The sequence below is a fragment of the Choloepus didactylus genome, chromosome 17 (assembly GCF_015220235.1).
Source record: "Choloepus didactylus isolate mChoDid1 chromosome 17, mChoDid1.pri, whole genome shotgun sequence".
Classification (NCBI taxonomy): Eukaryota; Metazoa; Chordata; class Mammalia; order Pilosa; family Megalonychidae; genus Choloepus; species Choloepus didactylus.
The window spans coordinates 54,296,536-54,312,600 of record NC_051323.1 but is presented as its reverse complement, the minus strand read 5'-3'; the positions used below and the strand labels follow the sequence as shown (position 1 = coordinate 54,312,600).

The 16,065-nt window shown below is 38.8% G+C and overlaps 1 protein-coding gene across 12 annotated transcripts in view; it reads left to right on the top strand.

Annotated features, from left to right (window-relative positions):
- The window catches only part of RMDN2 (regulator of microtubule dynamics 2), an 85,697-nt gene that overhangs the window by 60,138 nt on the left and 9,494 nt on the right, over positions 1-16,065 (top strand). For 6 of the 12 annotated variants that reach the window (XR_005212371.1, XM_037807021.1, XM_037807031.1 and 3 more), the window contains 2 exons: positions 5,270-5,323; positions 5,413-5,493. Coding sequence is in view for 11 of the 12 variants with exons in the window: in XM_037807021.1 (XP_037662949.1) it covers positions 5,270-5,323; positions 5,413-5,493 (135 nt within the window). In the remaining variant the exon portion in view is untranslated. Of the gene's footprint in view, positions 1-1,904; positions 2,565-5,269; positions 5,324-5,412; positions 5,494-5,669; positions 5,752-7,207; positions 7,238-16,065 lie in introns of those variants that run through there. The other 6 variants (XM_037807022.1, XM_037807027.1, XM_037807025.1 and 3 more) reach the window with 5 other exon arrangements.

Below are 16,065 nucleotides of genomic sequence, written 5' to 3'. Positions count from 1 at the left end.
GCCAAATATAGAACCAATTTAATATTCAAGAACTAAAAGATGCCGAAAAAGAAGAATTATTTTAAAAGTCACCCCTCAAGTTACAGACAGTTCTGTGGAAGATTCTTGGAGTATCAGACCAAACCAATATTTTTATTCCTGTATTAAAATGTGAAATCGCTCTGCTAATAAAACTCTAAACAGAAATATGTGTGTATACACACACAAGTGTGTAATATTTCCACCCATATAATCAACTTCCTTTGGGCTAATTGCTTCATCTTTCTCTGGGGCCATTTATAGAATCTTATGGCTACTAAATGTCTTTTCTTTCCCCACCCACCTATTTCAGATTTGTAATAATATAGACATGATCAGGCTCAGAAATGTATCATCGAACATCTTGAATATGCTAATGTTTTTGTTGTATATTAGAGATTGATTTTGTAGAGCTGAGAGGAATTTACAGATGAGCCAGTCTAAGATGGCAAGTAGGTTTCATCTTACTTTCCATCTCTGAACAATGGCCAGTGACTGCTTACAGGGATTTGTGGAAATATAAGTGTTCTGAGATCAAGCACAAGCCAAACAGAAAAGACTGCAGGGAATAAAAGCTCATTGAACATACATTTCTTATTTCTAATTTAATGTGACCTTTTTCGTTTTATAAAAATGGAAATCAAGACCTCAGGAACTTAAGTAACATATCTGGTGTCACAAAATGACAAATCAAAGATATGTCATATTAAGATATGAATGAAGTTTTTTTCTAGCACTGAGAATTAGTTTTACCATATAAAATTTTATAAGAATATGGATCATGGTATATTTAAGATAAATGATTTATGTACAAGGTACTAAGTAACTAAGAAAGATGTCTTTCGAATTTTAAACTCAGTTCCTCATAAAATCAAAGTTATAATTGGGGATCATGTTTTTAGGACACCGCACTCAAGTTCTTCAGACACTAATGTACATGAAATTACACAGAGATGAAATTAAAAGTGGTAAGAGGCACAAAATGTAGAAGTAGGGAGTCCAAATTCTGAAAACCAGATCACCCTGGTTAAGCCCCAGCTCTATCACTTACCAGCCGATTGCTTAACCTTGCTCCCTCCATTTAATCGATCAAATGGAGACAATAATAGTACCTGCCTCATAGAGTTGTATTGAAGATTAAATAAGTTAATACAGATAAACCACTTAAGTAGTGCCTGGCACACAATAAGTGCCCAATAAAAGCTCATAAAAAAGAATTATGACTTCATGATGAGTTTTTAAACACCTTAGCAAACCGTCTTGGGAACCTACCATTTGGTCATGATTTGGCTTCTACCTGAAAATGTGTTCCACGGTGTTTGTCAGAAGGGAGTGAGGAGGCACCAGGCACACATCTCCCATAATTCCTGCACTGCTGAGGACACTGAGAAGCTTAGACTGCAGGGTCATGGCTGTGGCGGGACTTGGAAATCTGGGAGGTGGAGGGGAGGAGAAGGGGATCCCACACCTTAGGAGGGACTGTAGGAGCCGGCACTCCACAGGAAGTCATGCTCTTGGAACTCAGACTGTAGGACTCCTACCCCCCAGCTCCCTCCCTCCAAAGAAGGTTTAGAGTGTCCAGGAATGTATTTCCAGAGCCATCCAATTGGGTCCTGTAGAGGTCAAGAGCACTGGCTTTAGAGTCAGAAAGATGAAGTGCTAGACCTGGGCCTTTTCCTGTCTATATGACCTGGACAAGTTTCTTAATTCTCTCAATCTCAAATTCTCCATCTGTGAATTGGGCATAACGATACTTAACCTTAATAGGTTTTATGTGAAGAATACATAAAATAATATATACATAATTTGCTTGGCCCAGGGTCTGGTGTACTAAATGCTCTAACTAAAAATAAATGTGACCTATTATTATTTTCCTCTTCTAACAGGTGGAATCTGTCAAAATTAGCATCTAGGAAGTTGGTTTTAGAACGGAGGCCATCTGGGAGTCCCCTCTGGGAATTTTTTTCAAACTAAAGCATACTTCCCACATCATCCAAAATTCTGGCAGATTCTCTAAGGCATTGGTTCTGAAGTGTGGCTATACATTTGGGGAGTTTAAAAGGAACCAACTCAGGTCATGACCCAGATGATTTCAGAATCATCCCAGAGTTATTTTATGCCCCTTTGCTGTCAATTCCCTGAACCCCCATAGCTCTGTCATTATAGATTAGTTCTGCATACTCAAAAATTTCATTTAAATGGAATCATACAGCTTGCACTTTGTTTGTGTATCTGGCTGCTTTTGTTCGGCATACTGTTTTGAGATTCTTTCATTTTAAGTGTATCAGTAGTTCCTTTCTTTTTATTCCATTGTATGGTATACCACAATTTGTTTATGCATTTACCTACTGATGGACATTTGAGTCATTTACATTTTGGGGCTATTATAAATAAAGTTTCTGAGAACATCCATATGCAAGCTTTTGTGTGGATGTTTTTTATTTCTCTTGGGTAAGTAGCTAGGAGTGTAACTGGTGGGTCATCTGATTGTTTTTAAAGCCTTGAGGGCACCATATGCAGCCTGTGGCACAGGTGAGAGCCACAGGGCCAGAGGGTGGGTGTGTGACAGGTGTGGCAATGCTGGGGACAGGCTGCCCTGATCTCACCTACAGTGCGCACCCTCACGAGCCCTGGGTCTCTTTTGGCCTCTCATGTGGTGAAAGGCTGCCACTTGAAGTTATGACATGTTTTCAAGCAAAGTTAATTTATTCAATAATATTTATTAAGCACATACCTAATGCCAAACACAGTGTCAAATGTGGGCAACACAAATGACCAACACAGCTCCAGCCTTCAAGGAACTTGGATAGCCAAGGCCAAGTAAACAAGTGCAATATTCTTTGCTAAGTATTAGGATAAAGGGTGTTCTAAAACTCTATCTAGGAATTTCCCCTTAAGTAAAGCATTATACTAAGTAATGCCCTCCTTGTTGTTATTCATCTAAGGCCTTTGGTAAAGGGTTCAGAATCTGCTCAGTTTTATGAATTGAGTGTTAGTAGCCTGTGTCCCTGTGGCCATTTATTTTTTTATATACCATGAGAATAAAAAGAGATATTCTGATTTATAATCACTTTGGTTAATTATACCTAAGTAATAAGATATATATGAAGAATTAAAATGTCAGCATTAAAGAAATAAGAAGTTGCTTTTGTGCGTATGTTGAGACAAGGTATCCGGATAGGATTTGGACAGAGCTAGGGCAACTACTAAACGTAAAAGAAAGTGTAATCGAACACAGAGTCCAGGTCCCTATTATTAGAATGGCTCAAGAAACAAACTTAGGGATAACTAGAAGCATTGAAATGGAAATGATTGGACAAGAGACAAGACGCAGGACAACCAGAATCCATCAACACCAAGGGTGGCTCTGTCAGACATTCGAAGCTGTCTGGGACTGAACCTAGCAACATCCTTTAGTTGTCTGCAGCCTTGGTGTCTCGCTAGAAGGTTCTTCACCAGGTCCAGACTCCGCTCACCTTCTTGGTCTTAAAGAGCAGTTCAGTTCCACTCAGTGTGACTTCCCAGCCCAGGAGATTTTGGACTCCTTTTGCCAGTACCCTCTCTTTTTAGGTCGGGTAGGGAGTAAAATGTCCTTTACAAGGAATGGGCTCTTATAGGTGTTGAGGCATTCCTCAGTACCCGAAGTCTTAGGTTTCCCTTCATTAGAATCCATCTTTTAAATATGTGTATCCTTAGATTGAGCAATTCAGCTTCTAAGAATCTCTCCTACAGACATAAATGCACATGAACACAAAAATATAGGAACAAGTATGTTCATTGAGTATAATTAATAATAGTGAAAAAGGAGAGTAAGTCTAAATGCCTAGTGGGGAATGCTTTTGAATTATGGTATATCCATGGTATAAAATATGGCTCTTCAAAACAAAATGTGTCTGAGATACATGGCAAAAAAAAGTTTTGGGGCAATATAAAGAAAACGGTCCCATATAAATTTAAAAAAATAAATATATATATCTTTTGTATACCTGTTCTTGGTAAAAGGCCTGATAAGGATGCATGTCCAACTGTGGATAGTGGTTACACCTTGAAATGAGATTGAACTTGAGAATAAAATCAGAAAGGAAGAACTTACACTTTTTAATTTTGGAAATTTCCTGATTGTTTGTGTCTTATAAAACAAGCACTTTTTGTAAAATTTTAAAAGTTCCTCCTTCTCTTTGGTTCTTCATCCCTCTCATTGGGGACTAGGGTTTGTTTAGGAACCTTCTTGCCTAGCCTTTACAATAACAAAAGTTAACTCCAAAGGAAAGATTGACTTAGGTTTGAAGAAGAGCTTTCTCTAGTAGCAATACCATGTATCTGAAAGAATTCTTATTTGCCAGAGATAGAGAAACTGGCACATAAAAGATTGGTAGAAGAGGAATAAAGTACCTTCATAATAGTCACTTATTAAAATCTGCAAGTAGTTCTGCTTCTTGAATTAAATTTTCATATAGCCCTTAGCTACAAATATTTTTTTACATTTTTATTGAGAAATATAACATATATACAGAAAAGTAATAATTTTCAAAGAACAATTTAACAAGTAGTTAGAGAGCAAATTTCAAAGAACGTTACGGATTACAGTTCCACAGTTTCAGTTATATCCTTATTGTGAAATATAACATATATACAGAAAGGTGATAACTTTCAAAGTACAATTTAATGAGTATTAGCAATACATTTTTATGAAAGATTTAAATTTGTTTCATGGATCTGTCTTTCCTTTAAAAGTACTTGATGGAATGGACTTCAGCTATCATTCAATTCTTACGAAATGTGTTGATGTTACAAGAAATTAAATATTAATCTAATAGAGAGTGCCGTGCAATACCAGTCATGCTTTATTCTCTTGTTTCCTAAATAAATTGTGAAATGTACAGCACTTGTCCTTGGGAGAGTATGTTACTGGTTATTTTTGTTCTTTAAAGGAGAAAAAAAAGAGGAAAGGGTAGAGAAGAGTAATGAGAAGTATCTTATTACTTTGCAAGCTTTATGACCATAATAATCAATTTCATTTAATGGATAAATTCAAAACTATCCAGATTTCCACCCAAAAGATAATTGAACTGATAAAATGATCAAACATGAAACTAAATTCTTAAGGCAATTTGGTTATTATTTGATTTATTGAAATATATCCTCTTCACTTGTTATTATTGTTCTTTTAATGTTGCCATGCTATTCTCTTGTCTGTTTTCTTTTCTTTCTTTCTTTCTTTTTCTTTTTTTTTTTTTTTTTTTTAAATTAGGCTGAAGAATTACACCCTGGTTTTTCCAAGTCCAATTACATGTACTTGGCAAAGGTAATGAAGACCTCTTTTTTTAAGGTCACTTTGAATCCATTATGTGAAAATGTAATCATTTTTAATATTGATTATTTTTTCATTTCTAGTGTTATATTGATCTTGAGCAAAAAGAAGATGCTTTGAAAATCTGTAATTTGGCATTGTTGCTTAATGCTGTTACCAAAGAGGTAAGTCCAGACAGTGACAAATGATTACTATTATTTATCAGTGCTATTCCACACTTAAAATAATAAGCAACCGGCTTAGATACATGGAGTTTTATTTGATACTACATCATTTGACTTGGATTTTTCAGGTACTATGAAGTATAAAGATGATTTTTCAGGTTGCTATTTCTCTTTAGGATAACGTGTCGCCAGGGGACCACTTGTACTTTAACGGGGGAGCAAATCATGGGCCAGCAGTTAAAACATTGTGATGCGTGGTAGGTATTAGACAGCAGGGCATGCTAAGCCCCACTGCGAAGGAAGGGTAAGAGTTTAATGCTGCGGTCTGGTGATTAAACTACAACAGAAAATAAATATCTAGATGGGCTGCCCAGCTTAGAGCAGGGGAAGCGTACCCAGGTTGCCATCATCAGTCCCCAGTTCACATCTGGTTGTGGCTATCTAGGGCCAAGTTGAAAATTAGAAATAGAAATTAACATTTTCTTGGTCTTTGGACAGCTACCGCTAACTAAAAGGCATCCACATGGCTTCTTGCCCTTTCAGTAAGTGTCAGCTCCATTCACTCAACTGGGAAACCTGGGACTCATCCTTGAGATCTCCTTCTCCCCCACACCCCCAACCCAGGCATCCACCCAGCCAGCAGGTCTTCTGAACTTCTAAAACATGCCTTGAAACTACCCCACTTCTCTCTCTTCCCACTGCCACCACCTGAGGACAGTTCCCTGCCCTCTTCCACCTGGACTTCACCTTGTGACGCCTCCTCCCTGGTCTCCCGCCTTCCTTGCCTCCTGCCAGGTCATTTTTGGCTCCCGATAGTTGCCAAAGCAACAGATTAAACATGAACCTCAGCATGGCACTTCCCTGCTGAAAACCCTTTGCTTTCAGGAGAAAGTTCAAAATTTTTAGCATGTCCTTCAAGGCTCTGCTCCAGCTCCTACCAATCTCAAATTTCCTATGTTTCCCACTTTATTTTCCTCCCTGTGTTCCAGATGTAAGGTGCTACACCTGCTTTTTCCTGCCTTGCACCCTTTGTGCGCATCATCCCTTCTTCCTGAAACACTGACACCCCACCACCCCTCCTCTCCGTTTGCCAACCTTATTCCTACTCATCTTTCAAGCCTCAGTCTAAATGTTATTTCTTCAGGAACACATTCCTTAATGGCCCCATGGCAAGAGAACATCCTGTACTTTTCCTTTATATCATTTTAGCACAGTTGTGATTATTTGTGATGCTGATAGGTGTTAGACAGCAGGGCGTGCCAAGCCTCACTGGGAAGGAAGGGTAAGAGCGTAATGCTGGGGTCTGGTGATAAAACTGCAACAGGAAATAAACATCTAGATGGGCTGCCCAGCTTAGAGCAGGGGAAGTGTACCCGGGTTGCCATCATCAGTCCCCAGTTAATTGTGTAATTTTTTATTTAATGTCTATCTCTCCCACTAGTAGCAACCACATCTCTTCTGTTCACCCCCAGTGTCGAATATAGTGTCTGGCACATAATAAGCATTTAGTAACTATTGATGGAAGGAGTCAAGACTAACTACACTAGCAATAATAATAAATAGGATAGGTAATAACTATAACTGAGAAAGTTGGTCACTATGGAAGGATTTCTGTAGTAAGCAAAATAATATTACAGCAAATATTTCCCACATTACTGTTTTTTTTTTCAGTGATGTCTCTGTTTGATACTCCTGTGTTTTTTTTTTTTTTAAGTAATAAATGTACCATCAGGAATATCTCAATTCTTTAAAATGAGAAATAGGTGAGTTATATATATAGTGTTTCCTATCTCTATAGAGTTTTTCTAGATTGAAATATGCACTATTAGTGATTTGCTAACCATTTTATTCCAAAATGTTTAGCAATGCCACTAATTATAGCAAAAACAACCCTGCCATTCATTCATTGTCTCTCCCTCATGTGAACTCACATTTTTCTTCTTTTTTTGGCATTTGTAACTCCTTGCATAATAATCAGTTGTGAACATGTCTTCATCCCCTACCAGAGAGCTCTAAGCTCATCCTATCGCTACTCAATTTTGGGACCGTCAGCCATTTGGGCCCTAGATCCCAGATTCATGTATGTAAGCAGCCTTACATTGTCAGGATTCAAAACTGCTGTATTTTTATTACTTGTATGGATTTTTCTTGATCCTATGAAGATAGTCTTAGGTCCTGAAAAGCATTCCTTTTTTAAAATAAAAGGGATTCCTATGTCTAAGGCAGTGCAAGAATGACCACTGAATGAAATAATGACTTCACTGTTAGCCTGAAAGTTGTTTGCCTGGAGGCAATGTTAAATCTCATTGATTTGGAGTATATTGAGAAAGTTCAAATCTAAAAAGAATTATATAATATTTTGCTTTATGATGAGAGTGTGCTAATCGGATTAAAACTGTAGTTTGAAATTGTCGTGTCATTTTAAACTAACATTAATGACCATTATAAGGCAAACTCTTAGAGGGCAGTAAATGGAATGTATCAAAAACTACCACAAGGAAGAGGTGGACTCTGGAGGAGCTTAAAGCAAAGGATACTTCTTCATGTTTCACCAGTGGTATAGTTGTCTTGGAAAGTACCTGCTGATAAAGTCCAGAGCTGCAGTTCCAATCGTTATATAGATTGAGAACCATCACTCCTATTAATAGTCGCTCTTAGTAATACAATCTTAATACTGCTTAAATGTCCTGTATTAATTAACAAATCATTTTATTATCTTAATTGAGACAAATTTTGGGTTTTCAGATAGGTTTAGAAAAATATAATTAGTTCACAAATATTCACCTAGCCTTCCTGTCCTGTATAGCTCACAGTAATGAGTGCGTCACTTACTGAACCCCAGAAATGTTGTCCAGGGTCTTATGTATTAGAAATTCCTATTTGCCTACTTCCTTATGATTTGAAGTTCTTTCTTGTAGATTAACTCACCTATGTTATCCTTGCCTGGAGAATTTGTTCTTCCTTGTTTGTTTGTTTTTAACATTAAAGGCCATTATAGGATGGACAGACTTTCCCACTCTTTGAAGAGACATTTTCATGAGTTGCAGGAAGGATGTGTTACTCTGCTTTTAACTTGCTATTTCTGCCCTTTGGACTCTTATCTTCTTTACGTTTTCATTCAAAGTATATTATTTCTTAATATTTCCCAGTATATAATGGCCCTGGCTCTATTTTTTAAGTTGATGTTAAGAAAAAGAAGTTTCTTAGCCCTCCTTTTGATTGATTTTCTTAGAATAACTGATGTTATAGCATCAGTTTAGGATTAGTCATTCTTAACCAGTGTCCAGTCTAGTAAAGATGATGTTTGATAATCATGCAACTGCTTAAAGTATAATAACAGTTAAATATAAATGTCTCTCTCTTATTTATCCAAAGTCTTTAGCAAAGAGCATTGATATATTTTCCCAAAACATGTATTTTCCAGTACTTCCAGATCAAATAAATCTGTTTGAATATGTATGTGTGAGCGAATGAGAGAGATTATTTTTATTTATTTATATTATAAATATGTAGGTACAATGCTAGAGTCTTGGAAAACAATGAGTGAAAACAGACACTGTCTTAGTTTGCTAATGCTGCAGAATGCAAAACACCAGAGATGGACTGGCTTTTATAAAAAGGGGGTTTATTTGGCTATACAATTACAGTCTTAAGGCCATAAAGTGTCCAAGGTAAAACATCAGTAATCAAGTACCTTCACTGGAGGATGGCCGATGGCATCTGGAAAACCTCTGTTAGCTGGGAAGGCATGTGGCTGGCGTCTGCTCCAAAGTTCTGGTTTCAAAATGGCTTTCTCCCAGGACATTCCTCTCTAGCAAGCTTGCTCTTCTTCAAAAAGTCACTCACAGCTGCACTCCTTCCGGTCTGTTTGAGTCAGCATGTTTTATATGGCTCAGCTGATCAAGGCCCACCCTGAATGGGTGGTGTCACGCCTCCATGGGAGTATCCCACCAAAGTCACCACCCACAGCTGGGTGGGGCACATTCCAAGCAAATCTAACCAGCACCAAAACGTCTGTCCCACAAGACCACAAAGATAATGGCATTTGGGGGACACAATACATTCAAACTGGCACAGACACTGTCATTGCCACCATGAATTCTATGGTCTAGTGGGGAAAGCAGATACTAAACAAGTCAGCAATAAAGTGTGGTGAGTAAAACAGAAAGGGAAGCACAGGGATTTATAAGGAAATAAAACCAGGCACTGCAACCTGGGCCAGAGGCTGAAAAAGGTTTTCCTGATGTGGGGATATATAACCTGGGTTTCTAAGGAAATCAAGTTTTAAACCCCAAGATTTAAACCTTAAGACTTTCTGAGGAGGTATGTGGAAGTGTAATTGTAAAAAAACAAAAAATGCAGGATCCTGGCCCTTTGAGAGAGACAGACAGAAGCTCTGAGCTCAGAATGTGGTTATACCAACCTCTACATCGATGATGTGTCACTTGAGTTTCCATGTGTCGGGGTTTTTGCCTGCTTAGTGCTCAGCCTGTTCCTGGGTGATTCTCAGAGAAAGACGGGTGGCAGCCAAGGTCCTGATGATTCAACCACATGAAACAGTGACCTTTGAAAATGTGGCTGTGGACTTCACCCAAGAAGAGTGGGCCTTGTGGACACATCTCAGAGAACGCTGTACAGAAGTGTGATGCTGGAGAACATCAGTCATCCGGTCCCCTTGGGATATCAGCTCTGGAAATCAGATGTGACTTCTTAAGTGGGGCAAAGAGATGAGCTATGGAGAGAAGGAAGAGGATTTCCCCCAGACCAGAGTCCAGGCAGGAAAGGTAGACTTAAAAATCAAGACATAATTTCCATGCAGAATAACTGCAGGAAAGAGTCATCTAACAGCGTTCAATGGTAAGATTCATGAGAGTGGAGCATGCTCCTCCAAGTCAGATTGGCCTGAGAATGGGATAAGGTAGGAATGCAGCGCAATCACATGACTCTAATTTGAAGTGAGAGAAAGTCTGCTGTCTCACAAAAAAGGCTTGTATAGTTGAAATTTGGGAAAGAAATTAACCTGAGCTCAAAACCGTATTCTAGGTTCTTATAAAAGGGCAGTTGCATAAACATGGCTCATATATCAAATGTTTGAAACATAATGAAGACTTCAGAATTAATCAGATAGCTATGCAATTGATTTTCCGCAAAGGAGGAAACGTCTACACATGCAGGAGAGTAACATATATGAATGTAACCAACGTGGTAAACACTTTAGCTGGAGCCTATCAGAGAATGATCAGCATGGAATTCATATGTATAAAAATGAATGAATGAATGAATGAATAGATGAATATGGGCAGATCTTTTAACAGCCTCTCATCTCCTCCTCAGTAGCAGAGATTTCACTCTGGAGAGGAGCTCCAATGACTCAACAGATGTTAACTGCCAGTGGACAAACACCCTACAAATACAATCAATGTGGGAAATACTTCAGCCAGAGAGCTAATTTTTATTCACACCGAAGAACTCTCACACAGGAGAGTTATCAGTGTGGAAGTGCCATCAGGAATAATTTATCCTTTAAATGATGGGAGCACATTTACACTGGAGAAAAGTCATATGAATGTCATGTGTGCAGGAAAGTCTTTAGTTGATGATCCAACCTTAGACAGCATGAGAGAATGCACACTGGAGAGAAACCCTATGAGTGTAATGATGTGGAAGAGTCTTCAGCCTGTGCTTTGACCTTTATAGACCCCAAATTGCTTATAGGGGAAAAGCCCTAGAGCCTTAGCCAAAGCTCAAACCTTGGTACACACAGAAACTCAGAGTAAAACAGAGAAGAAAGTGGCAAGTCTTACCAGCAGGAGGAATCCTCTTGGGGAATACCAAATAATTCATGCTGGAAAAGCAATTGGAAGAAATAAATGTGGGAAACTCTTTACTCATATAGTGACACTTGTAGCTCTTCATTCAAGCTGTATAAAACACTCTCAGTGTCATGAATGAAGGAGAGTGTTCAGTGATCACACATACACAGTCAACCCTCCAGTTCTTACTCCATGGGGATTCCCAGGCCTCCAGTCAATGTGGAAATGCCTTCATCTGGAATTTACATCAGAAAACCCAGACTGAGAAAACCTTATCAAAACCCTGTAACACACATTTCAACAAATAACTCAGACTTTTACTGAATGACATGTTACTGAAAAACTGTAGTAAAGATGTAGAATTGCCAAGCATTCTCAGAAATGTTGAATGCAAAATTTGGTAAGACTTAAGCAACGAGATAACCCGTCACCTGTAGATTAGTCCTTGCAAATATGTATGCAGTAAAAGTTGTTGATGAATATCGGAAAAGTTGATATTTGTTTTTTAAAAAACCATTAAACATTATGCTGAGTGACTGGGACATCTTTTCTTTAATACTACATCACTGTTGATCAGTTGGTCAACTTCTATTTTTTTATGCAGTGTGATGGTTAAGTTCATGTGTCAACTTGGCTATATTTAGTCAAGCAAGCACAGGGCTGGATTGTTACTGTGAACATAATTTGTGGATTTAAATCATTAGTCAGTTGATTGAATCTATGACTGATTACATGTTTAGTCAACAAGGGAGATTGCCTTCAGCAATGAGAGAAGCCTCCCACAATCAGTTGAAGTTCTTAAAGGGAGAACTAATGATTTTAGCAGTTAGAAAGAACTTCTATCTGTACTTCAGCCAGCCAGCTTCTCCGGGGAAATTCATCAAAACCTTCATGAGAGTCCCCAGATTGTGACCTGGAATTCAAACTTGCTAATCCCCATGGTTGAGTGAACCAATTGCTATAATAAATGTCATTATTTTTTCAGCTGTTTCCCTGGAGAACCCTAACACATGCAGTGTATTAGTCCCCTATCGCTGCTATAGCAAATGGCCACAAACTTTGTGGCTTTAAACAACAGAAATTTATTCTCTCACAGTTCTGGAGGCCAGAACTCTAAAAGTGTCAGCAGAATTGGTTTGTTCTGGATTCTCTGAGGGAGAATCTGCTCCATGTCTTTCTCCTGGCTTGTCGTGGCTGCCAGCAATCCTTGGCATTCCTTGACTTGTAGGCCTATAACTCCAAACTCTGCCTCTGTCTTCACATTGTCTTCTCTTCTGTGTGTCTTCTCCCCTTCTCTTCTCCTGTAAGGACATTTGTCATGGATTTAGGAGCCTTCTGAACTCAGGATGATCTCACCTCATGATCCTTAACTTAATTACATCAGCAAAGACCTTTCCAAATAAGGTCACATTTATGAGTTCTGAGTGGACATATGTTTTGGGGGCTACCATTCAGCCTGCTCCATACAACTCTAAACATTTTTACAAAGAATTGTTTCAGTGAGAAAATAATTTATGTTAACAGAAATACGTAGAGAACAAAATAATGTGTTTTAACTTTTATATTTGTACATGGCAAGGATGTATGGAAACATGGACAAATAAACACACTTTGTGAGTGATTCATATATCCCAGGTGACACTGGTGAAATGATGCACAACCCATACTTTATGAAACACTAAAAAACAGAGGAAAATCTGGAGTTAAGAGATACATAAAAGCACTGAATCAAGTGTGCAGTATGACTGAAATGTTGATTGTTAGAGAGAGAGAAATAAGAGATAAGAGCCTTGTATGCCTTTTTCCTAAAGGCAAGGGAAAACCATTGGAGGGTCTTAAGCAGCAGGTAACATAATGAGACTTTTAGAAGAGCACAATAGCTGCCCTCTGGAGATTGGCTTGCATTGGAGAGGAACAAAATTAGAAGCAGGCATACCACTGAGGTGACCATTGCATTAGTGCAGACATGAGATGTTGGCCTGGACTAAGATGATGGCAGTGAGAACAAAGAGGAAGGGACAGATTTCACAGAACTGTTGATAGCATTCTCTACAAGACTTAGAGATTGACTATCAAAGAAGGGGGATGCAAGGATGGCTTTTAGGTTTCTGGCTTGGGAGACCAAACTGGGTCGATGGAGGCATTCTTTACCAACAAAGAAAACAATGGAGAACCAAGTTTAGTGGAGAAGGTGAGTTAATTCGGGTTTAGACTTGTTGAGTTTGTTCTTGTAAGATTTTCAAATCAGTAAGTGATCAGATATGTAGCATATAAATGGTGTCCAAAGACAGAGTATGGAATATCCCTCATAGAAGTTAAATAGCATGTGAAAAGCAGATGGCTGCGGATCAACCCCTGAGAAATACCACCATAATGAGATGGGTGGAGGAAGAGGAATCTGCAGGTGAGACTGAAAAAAAGTGACCAGAGAAGATAGTAACTCAGCAGCCAAGCGGTGATGGGCATGGTCAAATCTGCCAGATACTATTGAGAAGCCAAGCAAGCAAAGTACTGAAACAAGTCTGTTGAATTCAATAGTGTGTATGTCATTAGTGATCTGAACCCAGACTGTTTCAATGGGGCGACAGCGGTGGAGAGCAGAGTGCAGAGAGACGAGAAGGTGAGAAAGTGCAGTTATTACCCATAGACCCCCTTCCAAAGAATTTGATGGAGAAGGGAGGAGAGTTGTAGGGTGAAAGTTAAGAGGGTGTTTGAGTGAAGAAACAGTTTATTTTAGATGGGGGCATATTTAAATGATAATGAGAAAAGGGCCAGCAAAGAAGGAAGGGCTGAAAGGGAGAGAGAGAAAGGAGATTAATTGATAGAATAAGGTCCTTAAGGTAGAGAGAGTGGAACCAGAGCACATTAGAGTCCCTTTCTTTTGTCATGGGCTACATAGAGGAGCAGAAGGATTTGTAGATTTGTCATGATCCAGGTTGAGTACAACAGAGGGAGAAAGAAAAAAGGGATTTAGACTTGGTAAGAGAGTAAGAGGATGTGGAACTTAAGTCAAAACAGGAGAAGGCTGATAGGGAAAAAATAAGGAAAAAAATGCTTAAAGAACCTGTTGAGGTTTAAAATGTGGTGTACTGAAAGTAATTGGATAAATGACCCAAAAGAATGAGCAGCCTTGTGAGAATAGTGTGCCTCTGTCAGGGAAGAGCCGTTTTGGGTCAGTGCACAGCCCTAGTGTTCATGAGTTGGGGAAGAACATTGGAAACAAGAAGACCAACCTTCTCAAAGGCTGGGGTACTGGGCACATGGTCCACGGGGAAGCTGAAGTCTCCACAGTGATGGCAGGAATTGGAGAGAGAGAGTGATCCAGGTGCCCAAGTCACAAAAATAAAGTAAAAGTAAAAAGGAGAGTGACCAGGAAAGGAGTTTGTTAACAGCTATGGGAGATGGGAGAGGGCAATTATTATTAGCTCCCACCTCTCTCCCACCCCCCAAAACCTACTTTCTTAGGTTTTACATTGCTGGCTATATAAAAGTGACTCCAAAGCAAGTCCCCTAAAAGTAATTTCCAGGGAGTACTGTGGACATGTCTGAGAAAATGGGAAGAAGGGGAGAAAAAGCCCAAACAGCAGCATTGAGGGGAATCCCAGAAAGGATTAAGGGCCTGAAAGTTGTGCATTTTGGACAATGATAGAAGAAAACATGGTTGTGAGGCGATGGTCTAAACTGACTTTTTAAACAGAAGAGTCCTGCCAGCACCCTCTGCACATAAATATATACATATAAGACTTGTGTGGAAGGCTTGGGATGGAAGTAAGATGGGAGGTGCTTGCGCCCAGGTTGGGAGTCAGGAGTGGGTGGTGAGCTGGGGGATTCTGCTTTATGAAGCCTGGGTGCAATGAAGACTAAGCCAAGCTCTTAATTTGAAATCTTTGACTATAGTTGGTGACTGTTCATTTCTTTAGACATCTAATTGAAATAATTTTCTCAGACTTATCATTCTTCTGAGAGAAACTGATTCCTAGATATGGAAAGTGCTCCTTTGTTCTACCATCTGACCACCCGTTTAGCAGTGTTTATTAAGAACCATTGAATACGAGGCACTGAGCTTGCCCTGGGGTTACAAAGATAAATAGAATCTCAATATCTGGAATTATGGATTTTTATAAGTTCTGTTAAATGACACATTAATATTCCAGATATCATTCATCTTATTATTTCACAAGCTTCAGTAAATACTGATTTTTGATATAGTCTGTAAATTAATGTTTATGATTAAAACTATTGGAGGACTTCTGGTATACAAAAAGCCATCTAGCCAATAGCTACTTCCAAATATCTACTTTGTCTCATTTTCTTCATCTGCTTATTTCAAATTTGTTACATGCCTCATACCCTTTCTGATAGGTGTTCAGTAAATGTTAAATGCACAGGAATTGCCCTACCATCTGAATTTATTGCTGTCCTTGTTAACTTCCACATTTGTTTTAAAGAAATCGCAATACATGTGGTATCCTATAAAATATATTACATGATTTATAATTTTAAATATAAGCTACCTGATGAAGTCAATAATGAAATATGTTTGTGTGGCTTTTAGAGTGGAATCTCAGATGTCTTCAAATCCTGCTGCTGGGGCTAGGGCTTTCTCACATCCCACAGTTGAAGAGGGAAACAGCGATACTTTTAACATGCTGCTGGAATCCAGCGTGTCAGTTTACGTGGAAGGCTCTCTCTTTTCTGTATCCTACTACCCAGACCTGTAGAGGAAGAGCCCAGAAATAGTGCAACAGTTCTCCACATT